Source organism: Melanotaenia boesemani, chromosome 13 (assembly GCF_017639745.1).
Source record: "Melanotaenia boesemani isolate fMelBoe1 chromosome 13, fMelBoe1.pri, whole genome shotgun sequence".
Taxonomy (NCBI): Eukaryota; Metazoa; Chordata; class Actinopteri; order Atheriniformes; family Melanotaeniidae; genus Melanotaenia; species Melanotaenia boesemani.
In genome coordinates, this window is record NC_055694.1 from 4,492,672 (window position 1) to 4,513,104 (window position 20,433).

Genomic DNA, 20,433 nt, shown 5'->3' on the forward strand with positions numbered 1-20,433 from the left:
CATGCAGAACTTTGTTTTTCATTTTTAAGAAGAATTTTTTTTTATTCTTTGGCTTTCAGCCCAGTATGAGACTGTTTCTGTATAGTGTGCTGTGGTTTTATTTGTTTATAATTTGTTTATTCTTTTAAAATTGTTTATTGTTTTAAAACTGTTTTTAAAAACAATGAACAATTATTTTATTATATTTTATGATATTATTTCCCGGTTGATTTTTGTATTTTTATGTGTTGCTTTGTCCATTTTTGTACAGCACTTTGTTTCAGCTGTGGTTGTTTTAAAGGGCTATATAAATAAAGCCGAGTTGAGTTTATTTTCTATAACTTCACCAATTTGGACCTATTGTTTTTTTAAAAAACAAAAATAAAATGAGTTTGAATTATATAATTTACAAAAGAAAAAAAAACACCATTTGGGATGAATATTTTTCAAGCCACTGTAAAACAATAATAGAACCTCTGTTATAGCCAAACTGATGTGTCCCTGATTTTCTTTACTTTTCTTTATTTTAAAGTAGCAGATGTGTCTGGAAATGCAGTAACACAGTTAAACGGTGGAGCTGGTCAGATCAGTCATGTGATCACTGACCGAGAGTGAGAGGGAGCTGCCACACCAGCAGTGTGTTTTCGGTGGATTCCACTGAAACCGGCTGGTCTATCCTGCGGTATCCTCTCCCACCAGAGAAAATGGCTGTTGACATGACATTACTGCGCTTGGCCTCCCTCTCCTTTCCCCACTCCATGGTCCGTCCCCTTACCCACACATCAGGGTCTTCACTCAGTTCATAGATGGAGCCATCCTCTGGGCTGTGCTCCAGGGAGTCTGGAGGGGCCTTTACCCCACCCTGTTCTGGCAGGGCTGTCAGCAGCTTTCCAGGAAGCTGACAGGTGGAGCTGAGGCGATACTGTAGCAGGAGACGCTTGGGCTTCCCTTCCTTCCGTGAAGAAGCTTCTGAGACTTGGGAACAGCTGCTCCTTTCCAATCTTGCCCCACTTTCTCCTCCTCTATTATTAACTTCCCCTACTCCCAGTTTTTCCTCTCCATCAGCACCCTCATCATTGCTGTTGTTGACTTCTCGTCTAAGTAAGTCAGAGGCCAGGGTGCTGGAGGCTGGCACCAGGAAGTCCACTGGGCCACAGTGAGCATTCAGAGATGTCATCCCCTTTCCTGAGGAGCACAACAGTCCATGTAAATTCACTCATAGCAAAAAAGCCAAAAGTAAAAGAAGAGTGAAGACAAACAAGAAAGAGGATAGAGCTTAATAGAGTCATGAAAAAAGCCCATAAATACTATTTTCTATGTTTTTACGTATCAGAAAATGACTATATAATAATAAAAAAAAAAAAAGAAGAAAAATTATCTGGCGCTCTGCAATTATCAATATGAGATGGATCCAACCTCAGAACAACATATGAGAATAATAAAACTGTCATTTTTTTATTGAACAAAAACTGAGCCAAAACACAGAAGCAGAGTGTAAAAAACTAAATCCATCTTTCTTGCCTCCACAGGCTTTAAGAGCCTAAGTAGCAGCCAGGTGCTGCTGATCAATGCACTGAGTAACTGATCACCTTTACGAAGCAGAAGCTTTGTCAGTTTGTTGCTCTGCAGCATTCAGGTGTGTGTTAACACAATGTCAAGGAGAAAAGACACCTGTGATGATCTGACAGGCTAGTTTTTGCTGCCTATCAATCTGGGAAGTGTCTTAAGAGCTTTTTTTAAACTATCTGAAGTCCATCATTCTAGTCTGAGAAGATTATTCACAAATGAAAACCATTCAGGACATCTGTCAATCTTCCTTTACAGCAAGTTCAGCCCAAGTCAGACCATGCAATGCTCAGAGAAACTGCAGACAATCCAAGAACTACTGAACTTGTGTGGCTTGTTTGGAAGGGAAATCCTCTTGTCCCTAAAAACACATGACAGCACAGCTTAGGTTTGCAAAGCAGCATCTGAACCCAAACAAGATGTCTAGAACAATGTCCTTTGGACAGACCAGACCTAAGTGGAGACGTTGGTCAGAATGTACAGAGCCACCTTTGGAGAACATCAAACGCAACATATCAGCATGGATGGTTGATTATTTGGGCTTTTTCTGCAGCCACAGGACCTGGAAAACCTTGCAGCCACTGAGTGGACCATTAGCTTCTTTGGACACCAAAGTATTCTAAATTCAAATGTGAGTCCATCAGTCCGACAGCTAAACTTTGGCTGAAACTGGGTTGTGCAGCAGGACAATAAAGCTGAAGATCTACAACAGAACGGCTGAAAAAGAAAAGAATCAAGGTGTTGAGGCTGAGACCATCTGGACCTGCAGCTTTGTTCCAGTTCAGTAGCTTTTTCCCCTGACTGCAGGAAACTGACAGCTAGAGGGGGAGGTGGTCCCAGTGTGGTCCAGAGCTTAACCTGATTAAATGCTGCGGTGGGACCTTCAGAGAGCTGTGCAGAGACAAACTGAAACAATGATGGAAAGAGGAGTGGGCCAAAGTCCTGTGTCAGACTATAAATGTTACACAGGAAACATTACTTCAACTTAAAGCTGCTGAATCATAAGATGGATGCAGTTTTTCAAACAGTGCTTCTACTTTTTGGCTCAGTTTTTGTTCAGTAATGTTTCATGTTAATTATCTGACAGTGGATTTATCTCTTTAAGACCTTCTGATTTTAATTAAATGAGGTTCTAATTTGTTTTACTAATGTTTTATGATTATTTTGATAGTAATTTGTTTATGTGTGTAATGTAATTTATTTATAAATCTGGTGATGGCTGTGTGGGCCCAGCTGGCTGCATAAGAAGTTAAATTAAAATACCCAGGATACGTATCATGTCTAGATGTTTACATTAGCAGAGATTTTTTCCACAAATGTGCTGTACTTACCTGTGATTTTAGGAATACCCTCCAGAGAGGGTACTGGGAAAGTGAGGATGACGCCCTGGTTAGTGCCCACCCACAAAAGACCCTGACAGATCAGTAAGCTGGAGATCCACACCTCTCCTGGAATATAAACAAGCAGACATTCAGTTATTAGCATCATCACCACAACTGCTATTATAAGCTGATGCAATCAGGGGGGAGAGAAATGTCTGCTGGTGCAGAGACTACAAGGAGTAAAAATGGTTTATTCTGACAGGAAAGCTTGTTCGTGGTGAAATGTAGAAAGGTCAAATGTGTCACCGTCTTGCCTGGTGAGAGATTGTTGGAGCGGGTTGAGATATTGACATCCTGCAGTAGCTCCAAGGTCTCTGTGTGAAACAAGTAAATGGAAGAGCCCTTTGAGAAGGCCATCCAAACCCCTCCACCCGAATGGACCATGTGGCTAACACTGCAGCCTGGGTCAGGGTGGGCTTCGAAGTTCTGCAAAGCACAAAGCGTCAAAAATAACAGTTTGGTAATCTGGGCAATGTAAGAGAAAATACAAGATCCTGTTTCTCTTCATTTTTATTGTACTTTTTTTTATTGGGAAAATGCAGTAAATGAACATAAATGCCAAACAGTCTGATGTAAACATAGCAATAAATGCTAATTTCCATCCTGTGTCAACACAGGTAAGAAGACATAAGAAAACAGGACCATGCAAGTGAAGATAAAACCAGGAAAAACAAATATACGTCCAGATAAAAAAAAAGAAAGAACACAAGAATTAAAAATGAACACAGCCAAGAACAGATCTTTTTTCCACTATTTGAGCCTCAAAGGCATGTAGAATAGTCCCTATAGAGGGCAGATACTCTGACCTCATCAGTGGTCATCTAGTAGGAGGTAATAAGCTGCAAACACGCGTCTGATCATTTTCCAGCCTTTAAATTTTTATCATCAGGTGTCCAGAAAAAAAAAAAGTGTTACATTAAAATATTTATTAACAGACTTGCGAGAAGCTGATTTTGGATGGAAGCAACACAGTCAACCTTCCAGTCTTGTATAAATGTGAAGATCTTTGTGAAGAATTTGATTAATTCAGCTGTAATCAATTTAAATCAATTAATAAATTTTTTTTTAACCCAGGTCTGGTTGCAGATGCAATTTAATTTTGAAGCCAAACTGTACTTCAACAGCAGATGATACTGCAACAAAAAGTAAAATAGTTGTTCTATAACAAGTCTTTCATCCATAAAAACATGTTTTAGGCGAACATTGCAGGACTTTAAGGGGTTAAATAAAAAACAAACTAAAATAATAAGGCTTGATTAAAAGGCTCTTTGGCCAAATAATGCACCTATAACCGCCTTCTGCTACAGGATTCATTAAAGATAACTGGGAGAAGTTACAGTTATTTGTTGCTCCACTTCTCCAAACACAGAAATTTAATAATCATACATGTCATGCCTCACTAGTTCTGACCCTTGAGTTGACTACACAAGAGAAATATTCCAACTACATATTTTACCTCGAAAAAATATACATATTTTTCATTCTTCTATTGTTTTGGTGCTCAAGCAAACATTTCTTTGTACATTGAGAAGATAGGATTGGGGTAGAAGTAAGAGTAACGATATGTGGAAAAAAGGATTGGATCTGAGACACAGTGGCAGGACTCACTGTTAGAACTGGACAGCATTCAGACTGGGCCTTGCTGTGTTGCATATCAGAATTAAAAGCTATGAAATGGATTACATCCCTACTCAAATGATTTGTCCCCTTTAGAGTCAAATGCATACCATTTGCTCTATATAGGCTTGATTTACTTAGATCAAAGTTAGTGATGAAGTCAAATCCTTTATCAGAACCGAAGAGTTACTAATGGAGAGTGAAGAGATTATTGAAGAGGTTGGAGTAGGATTACAAAATGCTTATAAAAGCTCCCAGTGGTAAAGCACAGGACTGTTTCAGAGCTCTGAACTTTGAGCTCTGTCTGGCCTCTTGGTTGCTCTTGTGCTCAGTTCCTTTTCTTGTGCAACTATAATTGACACACAATGAAACTTCTCAGTTATTAGTAGGGTTGTGAAAATAGGAACATTTTGAGTTCAACTTTGAACGCAGACACGGTTGTAACGAACCTCCGGTCAGCAGGCAATATTTCCAGAAATATTGACCATGGTAACTGAAAGCATCCTCAGCAGACCTGAACTTAATTCTGGGAACAGCTAAAGATCTACATCTGATTATCTGAGTGACCCGACTGGGTTATACACGGGGAGCAGGTCGGAGATGTATTAAGGGAGCAAGTCAGGGTTTTATGGACAACACAAGACAACACAAATGCTGACTTTATTCAAAGTTAAACGATTGTTAGAGTACCTCTGAGTATTTGTAGGATTTGCTCATCTGGCAGTCAAAGGATTGTAAGTGGGTGTAAGTTTAAGAACAAATTTGTTTGTAAGAGCAGTTGGTGAATGAGGCCCTTTGTCAGTAAGAATATATTCCTAGAAATAGCTGAAATACTGCACAGAAGCCTCAAACTCCCAGACCTGGTAGAGATCCAGAGAAAGCATACACACCAGATTATTTATGGTGTGCCTCTCAGTTTGATTCAAATTTAATTATCAATGGTATAATGTCAGTTTAGCATTGATTACAGAATACCAATGGAATAAAAGCTACTATAACTTAATTTTTATCAGAGCTGGAAAATAATACTTAAAAAAAGACCAAATAATGAGACTGGAAAGGAGGGAAATTATCTTAAGAAAAGACTTCAAAGTGGCATCTGCACAACGTTAGATCACTTTATGGCTCCGCTTGCAGAGGTATGTTCATCTAATGGTAGAAAAAGGTAATTCATTCACACAATCCAACTATTCTGGAAAAGGTTAGCCACTGATGGCAAATCATCTGCTTAATATGAAGTTTCTATAAACAAACAGAAAATCTATGGGATGAGTGAAAGTAAACTTCATACCTGTGTGTGGAGGCTGGTTCCTTGGATAACAGTAACTTGGTTGGCACTGCTGGACCATACAGCATCTTCAAGTGTCAGCAGACTCAAGACTGGTTCAGAGCCCACGGACACCAGCTTGCATGAGTTCATATCCCACAGCATCTCTGACAGGTACAATGGTCCATCATTTAGCATTTCCTCTGAACTATGCCGAAGCAATTTTAAGTGCTGTTGTATATTATAAGTATGAGCCACAGTCTTTTTACTCAATGCAAACTAGCATCATGTCATTGTGGTGGGTGTTCTTCACTGAACTCTTACCTCCAGCTTTTCTGTGAAACACAGCTACTTTGCCATTGGCCAGTCCAGCAAAGAGGAAAGCTGGTGAGTGTTTGAGGCAGAGGACTGGGCAGCTGTCAGGGTTCACCAAGGTCTGCAGACATTGAACTGTTGTGTCCACACAGCTGTGCACAAGGATACTGAAAAGAAAGGAGACTCATTACAATAAAAAGCCAAGAAAAAAAAAGAAGCAAGAAACACTTTCTGAAATGTACCCTTTCTCTGAGACCAAAAGGGTGAGATAACCCAGTTCTGAGTTGTGTACAGATGTGGAGTAAGAGCATGATAAGCCTAGACAACGTTAAAATACAGTCATCAACAACTCCATCAGGTACACCTGTTCAACTGCTTGTTAACACATATATCTAATCCGCCAATCACATGGCAGCAGCTCAACATATTTAGTCATGTAGACATGGTCCAGATGACCTGAGGAAGTTCTAACTGAGCATCAGAATGAGGAAGAAAGGAGATTTAAGTGACCTTGAACGTGGCATGGTTGTTGGTCTGAACATTTCAGAAACATTTGATCTACTGGGATTTTCACACACAACCATCTCTAGGTCAGAGTAGAATGGGCAGACTGGTTGGAGATGATAGAAAGACAACAGCAAGTCCAGTAAGCACTGGTTTTAACCAAGGTCTGCAGAACATCATCTCTGAACACACAACAAGTCCAACCTTGAAGCAGATGGGCTACAGCAGCAGAAGACACACCGGGTGCCTCCTGTCAGCTAAGAACAGGAAACTGAGGCTACAATTCACACACACTCACCAACACTGGACAATAGAAGATGGAGAAACATTGCTGGTCTGATGAGTCTCCATTTCAGCTCCACATTCAGATGTTAGGCTCAGAATTAGGTGGAAACATCATGAAAACATGGATCAATCCTGCCTTGGATCAACGCTTCAGGCCACTGCTGGTGTAATGGTGTGGCAGATGTTTTCTTGGCCCACTTTAGGCCCCTTAGTACCAGCGTGGCCTGGTTTAATCACCACAGCCTACCTAAATATTGTTGCTGACCATGTCCATCCCTTTATGACCACAGTGGAGCATCTTCTGATGCTACTTCCAGCAGGATAATGCACCATGTCACAAAGCTCAGATCATCTCCACCTGCTTTCTAGAACATGACGATGAGTTCACTGGACTCCAACGACCTCCACAGTCACCAGATCTCAGTCCAGTAGAGCAGCTTTGGGATGTGGTGGAACGGGAGATTCTCATCATGGATGCAGCCGACAAACCTGCAGCAACTGTGTGATGCTGTCATGTCAACATGGAGAAAACCTCTGAGGAAGGTTTCCACCACCTTGTTGAATCTATGGAACCAAGGAAATAGGGGCTCCAACCCAGTACCATATGGTGGACCTGATAAACTGGTCGGTGAGTAAATATTACAGTAACACTTAAGCAAAACATCGGAACTCTTATGACAATGGAGATTCTGAGTTGTCCAAAGGAGTGAAAATTTTAAATTCACATGTAGAGCTTCATTCATATTTGAGCTCTTTCTGTCTTGTTGAGCTCTCTAAGCTAACAACGATGAGAAGTTCTTCTCAACCATTAACACTACTTTTAGACCACACCTCAACCAGACTGGTTGTGAAATTTTTCTTCTTAAACACTTTTATATTGGATTTAATCATCCTATCTTTAATAACTAATTATGTATCTCAGTCTGTTATAGCTGCTGCTATTAAAGAACAGGATCAGTACTGGTGAACGTTCCCAACAACCTCCTCGTGGCCTAACGACTCCCGTCAGCTCTTGAATGACTGAGAATCTACACCATCAACTTCAAACAGCATCTTTCTTTGCAATTTCAAAGTTTACCAATCCAAAAATGACTACAAATGAAGTAATAGTGCTGGTAGAAATGACTGACCTTCCATCCTGCAGGCCAACACAGATGATATTTCCTAACTTGACTACACTCTGTGCCTTCTGGACGTCTTCCTCCTCCTCTGTGCTGGGACATGGCTCCTTCACATACTCCAGGCAGAGGACTGCCGACTTCAGTGGAAAGGTTTTAACCAGGCGAGGTGTGGCACGGTTTAAGGAGAACATCTGTATTTGGCCGTGGTTGGAGGTGCCTCCCCCACTGGCAACCTGTCCACCAGGTGAACACAACAAATCACTAATGGCAGCTTATTCCACGGAGCATTCCTTCTACAGATTAAGCTCCTACATGCACAGTTTTATATGATTTGAGTACATGATGATATAAATTTCTCATTTTTTATAAACAGTTTTTTTTAAACAAATCAGATGTTTGTAAAGAAACATCTTATTTGTTAGTTGATTAAAACATAATTGAAGTCTGAAAACTATATTTCCTTAATTGTAGAATTAGACTATTAAGCTTTTATTGAAATATATTTTATGTTCAGGATTTTTGAGATCTGCTCCAAAATCAGTGGATCTCTGATTAATGCCACACTAAAGCATAAACCCTAGCCTAGCTCTCAAATGTCATAAACACACCTGCTGCTATGCATTTCTTAGACTGGCCAGCCAGGCTAGCTGTTTATCTGACAATTAGCTAACAAATGCCTCCTCATCACAGAAATTCATCTTCCCTAGATGCCAAAACTTGCATGTCGAACGACCACAGACCCGGAACTAATCTCGCTAACAGGACTCTTTACATGTTTGCAAATAGTAGTTACTCCTTGACTACAAACAATGATGGGATCAGAGAACGTTAAGGAGAACATCAAACAATAACCCAATGAAAAAGAATCCAACACTAATTTTGCTTATTCGAGACAAAACCCAGTCAGACCTTAATGAAGTGAGACACCTTTAGGAACTAAGTGGTTTTTGTGGAAAAATGGTCACATACTCTTTTATATCTAGACCAGGGATCACAGACTCTGGACCTTTTGGGCCAGTGTCCTGCAGGTTTTCAATGTTTCCCTGCTGTAACACACCTGGTTCAAATGGAAGGATTTTCCAATAGCTTGTGTCAAGTTCTGCATAAGCCTCTTAACAACCCTATATTTGAGTCAGGCGTGTTGTAGCAGGAAAACATCAAAAACCTGCAGGACACTGGCTAAAGAGGGCCAGAGTTTATGATCCCTGGTCTAGGAGATTGCAGTTGCATTTGACTGAGCTGCTTCACCTGTAGAGCTGCACTATATAACTAACATTCCACCCTTCCAACCCCACATTCCTGGCTCATTTGATGGCACAGTGACATCTATTATGCACATTTCTGGAGACTTTGCTACCCAACAGCGTTTTGAGGCTGAGAAACAAAACTTCATAACTTTAGATTCTTGAATGCCGAATGGCATTGCAGCTGAGTTTCGCTTTAAACACTGCGTCACATGTTAGCAATCGGTTATCAATTCACTGGCTGTTTTGAATGCGCACTGTGGCTACATCAGCACCAAAACGCAAACAGACATTAGAGGAAGAAAGATAAAGAAAGTCAGAAAGAGAAAGAACAAGAGATAAGACTAGAGTCAACATAGGATTGACTTTTACTGTCCGGAAAGAGCTCAGAGAAGAGACCGGATGCAAGATGGATGCTGGATTAGCTGTCGTTAGGGGGTGTGTCACTGAGAAAATCAGCCAAAGCTCTTTAGTGCCTCTTTTAAGGACAAGAAACTCTTATGTTTATGTACTTTTTTAATGTGGACAGAATAGGAAAAATTCCTACTTTAGAAACACTCATGCTACTAAGTACAAAAGGAACCCCAGATCATTGATGAGTTACATTTAGGTGGTGACTTTTGATTTTTTTGCAAGGCAATTTGTTTGACTCTTCAGATGGCATTTTGAAACAACGTAATGTTCAGTGAAGAGGGGATAAGCTTGTTTTACTCACCCAGAGGTATCCTTGTGGTAAGCATGTACTGATGGAGCAGAACCCAAGCAGGCTGGACTGTGATGGACTGTGAAGAGCTGCCTTCATCTTGGAAAACAGAAAGTTTCATCACGTTTCATCTTCCTCATGGAAGGAAGGCAAATGCATACACACCGACCTGCCACAACAACTGACACATAATGTTTAGTGTAATATAATGGTCTGGCCCATCGCCACTTTAGAGCTCTGGTCGAGGGTTCTGCGCACTACCTTAGTTCTTCTAAGGTACTAAAACCTCCCACATCTTTTCAACTCCCTCTTTCAGCTCAAAGCCATCTTCAGACTTCTTGTGTTTCTTTTTCTTAGCATTGCTTTGGTTTGGGATTGTTACATCCATCACTACTTCCCTCTGCTGTAGTTTTTCAATCACCAGTCGCCATCACCAGTTAATCAGTAAGGATCTAGAAATCCAAGAGGATTCCACAGAAGTGTCCAGACGATGCTGTAGAACTCCAATCATTCCAATATTCATATGAGCAGCATTGAGTTGTCGGCTTTCTTGTAGTCAATCCAGGCAGAGCAGATTCATATGACTGAGCTTATTAGCTGGTGTTTAGCTCTGCTGTTATTACTCCTAGTTTTCTTCAGGGTTCTGCTCATGTACTGAGCTGTGTGCCTGCTCATACTACCCACTATGATGGCTGATAGGAGCTTCCATGTTGTACAGAGGCAAGTTACTGGTTGATAGGTGGGTAAAATCACTCCCTTCTTTCATGATCAAGACTGTCCTGCACTGGTTTAACTGTTCTGGGTGGGTTTTCATTCATTAACACCTGGGTCATTTGTACTGTTATGAGCTCATGGAGTACAGTTAGGTTCTTTAGCCACAAAGTGTGTATCGTGTCAGGGTCTGGTAAAACTTTTCAACTTTTACAGCTTTTTAAATCTCTTTCTTGGATGTCTGTTATTGTCCTGAATGCGACCTATTCTTCAAATATTTGCAGAAGCAGCCTGCATGCCTGGTTGCTTGATTTTATATACTTTAAACCGTGAAAGTGACTGGAACGTCTGAATTCAATAATTTAGAGGGATGCCCCAATACTTTTGGTGTTATAGTGTTTATTAATCAGCAGAAATTCTCCTCTCACCCTTATTGTGTTTGTTGTGGAGGGCAAAACAGGGAGTGAGCAGGTCAGCATTGGAAAACTAAACAGAGCTTTCATCTTTCCATCTTCTTCAGCATATTCCCACCCTGAAGTGTTTTCTTTCTCTAAGAAGACAAACCACACACAGGTTAGGGACAGTTTCAGTCACAAGTTTGAAGAGTATATTTTCTTTATAGCAGATATAAACTTTTTATATTCCCAAACTGTACTCACTCTGAGCCATCTTAGCAAGATGAAGTCGGTTCACCCAGGAAATCTTACTGTGAGGGCTGGGAGTGTTGAAGACCACCATGACGCTCACTGGACGACCAGACCTGACAGGTGTAACAGATAAACCCATATGAGGATTTAGAACACTTTCTCACATCTTTGCTAGCGATGATGTGACCAAGACTGAAGCTCACTATCTCTGCTTAGTGGCTGACCTCCTGACACTCACTTGTCAGGTTTCCCTGGAACAGAAATACGAAGGCAGCATTTGTTGGCATTCTGGATCTCCTCTTCTTTTAGACGGATGAGCCTCTGTAGAGCTAGACACCAGTCATGAGACACTGTGGGGTTGAGATTCTGGCAAGTGACGGAGAGCAGAAACATGAGGAGGGGTGATAGTTCATTTTTAATTTAAAATATCCTCTATAAAAGAAATTTTTAACCAATACTGAGCTTTCTAGTTGGTGAATTTCCATTCACTAATCACTACTGAAGCAAAAAGGTTTTTTAAACCATAAAAGAAACAGAATCTTGTTTAGATGAACAGGTCTGAAGGGAATATATTTGACAGAGTAGTGTCACCAGCAGGGGGTGGTATAGGCTCAGTTTCTAGTGGTTATAGTTCAGTAGTTGGACATCAATGATCTCTTCTTCAGGATTTCCTTATATCTCTGGGTTATTACAATATAATATATATTATTATTTTTTTTATATATTTATTATTTTTTTAACAATCACATATTACAGAAAGTTTTATTTTTTTCCAGTGGAAAATTGTACAAACTAATCTGTTGTCTTTGTAACATTTTCAAAGAAATATGGTTTAATATCTGTTTAACACAGATCATATACTTATTTAGATTTTCCACTATTACAGGAGGAAGACAAGTAATGAGCAAATAAAGAAACAGAAAAACAATATTGAGAAAGCGACACAATAATAATTTAAATAAATCTAGTGGATTGTTAACTGGGAATATTCCAACATTTTAATTGAATTATAGCTTTCTGATTGGAACAGAAACATAATATGTAAACTTAATAAGGCCAACAAACCTACCTGGTAGATTCCATGGAGCGTGCCGACCAGCAGGGCCACCTCCTCCACCACCGCCAGATCATGCTGCAGCTCCTCCAGATCTTCATACAATCTTGGAGGTCCTAAGAACACTTTACCTGAAAACCAGTTATCACACTCAGCCTCTCATAAAAAACCCTCCACTTTTTAATGAATCACGACTTCATATTGAGTTAGCATCTGAACAGTTCTGAATAAAAATAATCCTCAATCAGTTTATTGATAAGATAGAATAGAAATACTTTATTAATCCCTTTGGAGAGTCCTCAGGGAAATTTGGGAGATGCAAAATGATGAATTAAACGGTGCACATATGAAAATGTGAAAGCATTTAGTTAAATGTAGAGCCATCAGTCCTGCCCTCACTGCTTGTCTCTTCATGATTTGATAGAAAAATAAATTAGAGATAACTGATATTTGCTGATATTTGCAGTCTTTTCAGTGGGTGACTTAATTTGGTCCTTGGCTTAAGTTAGAGGTGTACTCTAAATCAGACTTGCAAAAGCTTGACAGGAAGTGGAGATCTGCTAATTAAGAGTAATTTATGCTAGCCCTGGAAAAACAGTGTAATAACATACAAGAAACATCTTTCACAGAGTTAGAACAGCCTCTCATTTGTAATGACTTTATGAGCTTCGTCAGTAATAAAATAGTTTCTATTAGAGAGAAAATCCACGACGTCCTTCCCACTACTGATGACGTCTCAACAAGTACAGCAGCTTTATAGGACTTCACTGGTTTTTGGAGCATTTCTGCGCTGCTGAGCTCCCTGAGCTAATCAGAGTAACAAGTTCCTCTAAAACATCAAGTTGAATTTTAGACTTAACACCAATCAGACTGTTCAAGGAGATTCTTCCTTAATTAACCCTTTTACAATGGATTTGATCAATAAATTTCTGTTGAAAGTTAAGTATCACAAACTTACAAAGGTAATGTTATTAAACTTTTAGATAGAAAAATATACTTCTGATCTAGAACTTTTGTTAATTATTGACCTATATCCCATCTCCCTCATAGATCCTTGAAAAAAGTTATTGATTTTGTGACCATTTGCTCAGACACTGTGGGTCAGATTAGTGTCAGAGTTTCAGTGATGCTCTTGGCCTTAGTTTTCTTCCATCCTAACTGTGGACCTACGCTCTCTGAAACAGTACAGGAAGTTACCGACTCCACTACCATTATGTTCACCGAACCCCTAATTGCTCCTGATGGGTGATGGTTAGCACCTTGCATTAGTGAGTGAATGTGTGTGAATGGGTGAATGTGATGTTCATGTAAAGCATTTTTGAATAAAAGTGGTATATATGTACAGACCATTTATGTTCCTTTTATCTGTAGAGCCTACTGAACTGGGAATAAGGAATTAGAAATTGTTGTCTTAAAACTTAAATCTTATAATATTGATCTCACTCATATGTCTTTAACACATTTTAAACATATCAGATGCAGGAATATCCAGGATTATCAGTCAGTGCTGGATTTCATCATATATCTCTGCCTATAAGTTATGAACCACAGGCTTTTTTTTTTTTTTGTTTTTTTATTTTAAAACAACTTGTGATCCAGGACTGCTTGATAATTGTGGTGGTCTGGTGTTATTGCCCATGCCACTCTTGAGAAAAAGATTTTAAACCCTAAATGCTCTGGTTAAGCACATGCTTCATGCTTAGTGTTAAGTGAATGGCATTGTGTGTGATGATGATGAGTGCTGAAGGGCCTTGTGTGGCTGTGGATGTACCGCTGGAGTTGTGGCATCTGGTTGTGATGGTGCTGTCTTTGTTCTGCAGACTGTCCTGGCCCACCTCCACCACCTGAATCTGTGACAGAGGTGCACTCCACTTCACTGAATATTTGGGACCGACAGGAACCAGGCTGCTGATATCAGGGGGGCCCCTGGTGGACAAACATGCAATAAGCATTGACCCGTTAACATTTATCTGCAGAAAGCATCCTGTCCTCTCTGAATCCCACCTTCTCTAACATCACCAGTGTTTTATTCAGCATTACAGGAGGATGAAAGATTGGTGCTGCTGTTTGAAAGGAAAAATGTGTTTCTCCAGTTAGAAAAACACTGTATACAGCAAGGTTTGTGGAAGATAGGGGAAAAAAACAACTACAACAGGATGACCTTCTTCTTTTTTATTTTCTTTTTAACTACCACATCTGTTAGCATACGCCCTGCTGCTAATGCTAACACATTCTGTGTTTAGAGTGTCTGAGTATCTTAAACTGAATATACTTAACTATTGATAGACCACAAGTACACTGAGAATACACATTCCTTATGCACGATCTTTCAGGTTTATAAAACAGTCTCTTCAGGGTTTTAGATGTATGGTACTTACTTCAGGTTGACATTTGCACAAATCAGGGTGTCGTTGAGGAGAAAGACCTTTCGCTCCCTTGACTTGAGAATTTGACCTTTATCACCGTAGACAGTCTCAGTTAGTAGTTCACATTGAATCAGCTGCCTTTGCTCTGAGTTCAGAAGCTGCAAATGCAAAGCAGTTCACTGATTAGACAATGCCTTACGACTATCTCCGTCTAAGTAAATACATCATTGTATGTTGGAAAGCTATAAGCTCATCACCTATATTAGCAACGATCAAGAAGCATGTCTGCAAATTGTAAATATAAAGAGCTTTAACAAGCATGTCTTTTCTTTGTCTGGTCCACTATAGTGTATCTCAGTGTGTACTTACCACACTGATGTGAAATTTATTACTACTTCTGAGGGAAAATAGGTTAGGAACCCCTTATCTACAAAATAAGCCGATGTTAGCTTTGGCAGGGTCTGTTGTATTCCTGATCAAAAGGTAGCTGCAGTGGAGTCTGTGTTTTCCAGCAGCTGGATATCAACACACTTGCTGATTCAGTAAAGAAACCCATGAAGTGGGAAGGAAAAAGGGAAAAAAGGCCAGAGCAAAAGACAAGACAAAGGTTTACATTACAATGACTTTTATTGGCTGAAGAGAGCTCAGAGAAGAGACAGGATGCAAGAAGGATGCTAAACTACCCATTGTTAGGAGGCGTCACAAATTTGCCACTTTAAACAGAATAAACACTGGCTCCATCCATCCATCCATCCATCCATCCATCCATCCATCCATCCATCCATTTTCTTCTGCCTATATAAGATTGGGCCATCGAGGTACCAGGTTCAGGAAGGAAACCTGGACATTTGTCTCCCCATCAACACTCTCCAGCTCCTCTTGGGGGGCTCTCAAAACATTCCCAGGCCAGGAGGGTTATTTAATCCTTCATAAATGTTGTGTGTCTTCCTCAGGGTCTTTTTCTAGCTCCAAAGGGAGACCTCAACAACTCCTCAGCTGATGCTACTCCATCTCCCATTGGATGGTCAAACTGCTTACTCTATCACTAAGAATGAGCCCTGCAGGCCTCCGAAGGAAACTCAGTCCCGCTAGTTGCATCAGCGATCTAATTATTTTGGTTATTACCAAAATCACATGACCATAGGTTAGCATTAAAACAGACAATTGAAATGCCCTCATTATAGCTGATGCAGCACTAATCTGTCTGCCCAATCTGCCGTCACTCATGAACAAAACCCCCAAGATACTTGGACTTCTCCACTTGAAGCAGAGACTTTCCAGACCAGGAGGGGGAGCTTCACCCTTTATCGACTGAGAACTGTGACCTTAGATTTAGAGGAGATGATTTTCATCCTGACTACCTCACACTCAGCTGTAAACCAAACACTTATGCAAGCCACAGTGGAGCAGGTGAACTCAGCTCAAGCAGAAGTGTCCATGGAGCAGCAACAGAAAGCATCCTAAATGGACCGAAAACAGAAAGCTTTGGCAGTGGGAGGTTCAAATGACCAGAAAAAAGAATATCACAATAAATATTTCAGTTCAACAGACATTTGATGACAGGATTTATTATGCAAGTATAAGGACCTTTTTTGTTAACAGTAGGAGAAAACTGTATGAAGGAAGAGTGCTGGACTTATGAATTAGTCCTGAAAACTTTGGTCTAAGAAACAGCTCTGCTTGTGTATTTCAGTGCCTTACCTTGCTGAGATTGCGACCACCCATACTGTGCGCCAACTGCTGGATCTCAGCATCTTGATCTGCCAAACGCTTCTGCTCATTCAGCTTCTCAGCCAGGGTTTCCAGCTCAGTGAGAGCCAGCTGCAGAGGCAACCGGTCGCTGTGGGACTTCGGAGTGTTCTTCAACATGTCCTGATGCAATGCAACAAAGATTATTACCTCACCTGAAAGTGCAAAATGGGCAGACTAATAAAAGAGAGTGAAAGTAAAGCGGGACAGTTCATTTCCATTCAGAAGCCATAACTTTTTTTTAGGTCTTGAAATAGAAGCAGATATTCTGTAGACATACTGAGTTTTACTGGAAGCAGACAGAAAATAGTGGCGAGTGCATCATGCTGGTTTGTGTTCTCACCTGCAGTAGCAGAATGAACTGAGGGAAGCGCTGGATTGGTTTCACCATCAGGCCGTACAGAGTGATTCTGTCTGGACTGGAAGCCTGTTTCTTCTAAAAGGCACAATGAGAGACTTCATCAGTGTTCCCTGCTGTAAAAATAAACCTTTCAAACTATATATTTTGTAGTTTGACTTATTCAAACCATTCTTTTAACACCTATGAAAAGCATCACATAAACTGTTTAAGAGAACAACTTTAAATAAGCTGTTGTCTATAACTGTCTGGACACAGGAATAACAGAAAAGGTATGATAGCAGCATAAATTACCTCCTTTTTCTTTATATTATATAACAACTGATGTGCAAAAGCGACAGTGGTGTTCTAACATACCATTTCTCCAGGACAACTCTGGAGCAGCTGCCATTGTGTTGATGTTCAGCAGCTTTCAGCAAACCTTACAACGTTTGAACTTCCTTAAATGGGCTTTTTTTTTTTTCTTTAAAAATAATTTTACCACCATTCCTAATTTTCCATCCCCAGTTCCAAAAAAGATGATGCTACATAAAATGTAAATAAAAACAAAACAATTATTTGCAAATGTATTTTAACTAATATTTGATTTAGGCTTAGAGCAAAGAAAACATGTATACATTTAAATGTTTCATTAAAAATATCAGCTCCTCTTGAATTTGATGGCAGCAGTGCATCTTAAAAAGACTCAAAAAATCAGAGAAACAGCTCAGGGAACGTGTGATTTATCAGGTTAACTGCCAACAGGTCAGTAACATATCTAGGTCTAAAAGAAAGAGCACCTTAGAGAGGGAGAGTCCGTCAAGATGGACAGAGATTTTATTGTTGCTGTTCTGCAGACCAAAGCAACGACAGAGCAACTATCGTGAAACACAAAATATTTAAAAGAAGAACCGAGACTGTTGAGCAGCTGAGATCAGAAAAGAATCAGACAACATTCCTCCCCCCAAGGGTCCAGCAGCTGGTTTACTCAGTTCCAGATGTTTACAGACTGTTGTTAAGAGAAGATGGAATGCTACACACTGAGAAACATGGAACAACTTCTTTTTAGACGAGTTGCTAAATTACTGATTTACGACTGACTCCTCAGTAGTCACAGTTTTTACTGATACATTTAATCATGAAGACATGGTGAAGATGACTTGATGAAGTTCAAACTGAGTATCAGAATGAGGAAGAAATGGGATTTAAGTGACTTTGAACTTGGCATGGTTGTTGGACTGAGTATTTACTGGGATTTTCACACACAACCATCTCTAGGGTTTACGGAAAATGGTCTGAAGAAGAGAAAATATCCAGTGAGCAGCAGTTGTCTGGACCAGAATGTCTTGTTGATGTCAAAAATCCGGGGAGAATGGGCAGACTGGTTGGAGATGATAGAAAGGCAACAGGAAGTCAAATAAGCACTGGTTCCAACCAAAGTCTGCAGAACAGCATCTCTGAACACACAACATGTCCAACCTTGAAGCAGATGGGCTACAGCAGCAGAAGACACACCGGGTGCCTCCTGTCAGCTACGAACAGGAAACTGAAGCTACAATTCACACACACTCACCAACACTGGACAATAGAAACTGTTGCTACATTCAGAAGGCAGGGTCAGAATTAGGTGGAGACAACTTTGAGATGTGGTGGAACAGAAGATTCTCATCATGAATGTGCAGCTGACAAAACAGCGACAGCAACTGTGTGATGCTATCATGTTAACATGGAGCAAAACCTTTGAGGAATGTAGAGGTGGGGTGTAGAGGTTAAAGTGTGAGCACCTTCAGAAAGTCCAGGAAAGCAGCTTTAGTCATGCAGGCCTTCTTGATGAGCACCATGGCGTTGGTGAAGTTGTTTATGTAGTCACTGTACACGCTCAGCACCATGGACTTAGAAAACTGTGGAGGACAGAGTCTCACATCGTTATAATGTCCCCAGCCACTGGAAAACAGCCCATAACGTCTTTGTAAGCTGATTCAAAACCTTACACTTATTTAAGTATTTCTTCTGAAAGAAGCTTTATTTATTTTATAAAAGTGACCATTCTGCTGAAGGTCCTGATTTGTCTAAAGGTATTAATGTCAACCTGCTTTGCAGAAAAGTTAATTAAATGATGCAAAAGACATGAAAGGTCGGAGAAGACCTGGAGTCTGGTGTGAACATTTCGCTCTGTAAATGCATCTTCTCTTCCAAAAGCTGCACAGATTTCTAATGAAATCTTTGTAGATGTGAAGATTCTGCAGTACAGTGATTATTACTCATCTCAAATTCACGTGTTCAGAAACAGATTTCATTTATTATGAAAGTGAAATAAGAGTAAGCTGACAAAGTCTCCTCATATGGCAACAGCAGAAAGAGGAAGCAGTAAAACTGAAATCTGACTCAGAGCAAAGAAAAGAAGAAGAAGAAGAACAAGAAGAAGAAGAAGAAGAAGAAAAAGAAAAAAAGTCAGAAATGAGAAAAAATATTAAGTAGAAAGAATTACAGAAAAATAAAGAAATATTTAATAACATTAAAAATATATAAATAAAAATAATGAAGCAGTTTGTAGAGAAGACACTGAAAAAGATATTTAATAAAATAATTCAACGATAACTCAGAAATAATATAACATGAAAATAATATGGAAAAGTAAAGGGATAAAACAAATAAATAACATTATTAAATATAATGAAAAAAATAGAAGGGAATTAACCGAGCCATTTTTAAACATAAGATGAAAACGGGTATTTAATTAAAAAAAAATGCAGTGAGAAATTTGAAAAAGCTTCATGAAAATACGTGAAAAAAATAAGGAGAAAGAACAAATATATAACATTACTAAAAATAAAGTAAATATGAAAAATAGATATGAATTAAGTAAAGGTTTAAGTTAAAAATAGAATAAATATAAATATCTGTAAAGGAACATATGTGGAGCTAAATAAAAATGCTTATTTTATCCTTTCTTATAAGTCTTTGTAGTTTCACAATTTCTGTTTACATGTCATTTCTCATGTACAAATTCCTTCACAGATTCAATCTTTTTGGAGGTTTTTCCACACAGATCAACATATTATTAGGATCAAATTAAAATGTGGGCCAATTCTTTTCCAGTTTGACAAGATAAGAAAATTAAACTTCAAGCTTTGGTTTTCCATTTTACCAAATCATCATAAAGGGTCTATTATTTCTAAAGGAGTTATGAGGTCATGACTATAACAAGGCTGTAAGATCAGGTGTATAATGGACCTCCGGAGGATGGCATCATTTGGACGTGAAGTCTGAAAAATAGCAGCAAAGCTTTGGATAAAAATAAAGGAAAGAAAAAACTCACTGAGGCTACAAACAGGTCGCCGATCATCTCGCTCTGATCCCAGTCGCCCACGCGGGATGCGAGAGCTATCTGGAACATCAAGTGACACTGATGGATCTCCTTCAGACGGAAAAAGATCTGACGCACCTTCTTTGGACTCAGGATCCCCGACTGTGGCTCCATCAAAGGCTTCTCGTACTCCTGACAAGCAAGAAAAGCTTTATTAGGTATGTTGTACATCTTCTGTCAGCTTTAACCAGGATTGTACTGCATATTTTCTCCAGATGT

At 39.6% G+C, this 20,433-nt stretch overlaps 1 protein-coding gene across 2 annotated transcripts in view; it reads right to left on the reverse strand.

Annotated features, from left to right (window-relative positions):
- Positions 1-207: 207 nt before the first annotated feature.
- Positions 208-20,433, reverse strand: part of LOC121652376 (rho guanine nucleotide exchange factor 10-like protein) — a 37,701-nt gene continuing 17,475 nt past the window's right edge. Inside the window, exons 12-28 of one of the 2 annotated variants that reach the window (XM_042005143.1) lie at positions 20,167-20,346; positions 18,632-18,748; positions 16,854-16,946; positions 16,463-16,633; positions 14,774-14,919; positions 14,167-14,321; positions 12,411-12,526; positions 11,580-11,707; positions 11,354-11,454; positions 11,123-11,244; positions 9,996-10,082; positions 8,046-8,269; positions 6,136-6,293; positions 5,836-5,978; positions 3,182-3,353; positions 2,877-2,993; positions 208-1,164 (exon numbers count right to left, since the gene is read on the reverse strand). In XM_042005143.1, coding sequence (XP_041861077.1) covers positions 578-1,164; positions 2,877-2,993; positions 3,182-3,353; positions 5,836-5,978; positions 6,136-6,293; positions 8,046-8,269; positions 9,996-10,082; positions 11,123-11,244; positions 11,354-11,454; positions 11,580-11,707; positions 12,411-12,526; positions 14,167-14,321; positions 14,774-14,919; positions 16,463-16,633; positions 16,854-16,946; positions 18,632-18,748; positions 20,167-20,346 — 2,817 coding nt within the window. In that variant the 3' untranslated portion in view covers positions 208-577. Of the gene's footprint in view, positions 1,165-2,876; positions 2,994-3,173; positions 3,354-5,835; positions 5,979-6,135; positions 6,294-8,045; positions 8,270-9,995; positions 10,083-11,122; positions 11,245-11,353; positions 11,455-11,579; positions 11,708-12,410; positions 12,527-14,166; positions 14,322-14,773; positions 14,920-16,462; positions 16,634-16,853; positions 16,947-18,631; positions 18,749-20,166; positions 20,347-20,433 lie in introns of both variants that reach the window. The other variant, XR_006012588.1, reaches the window with a different exon arrangement.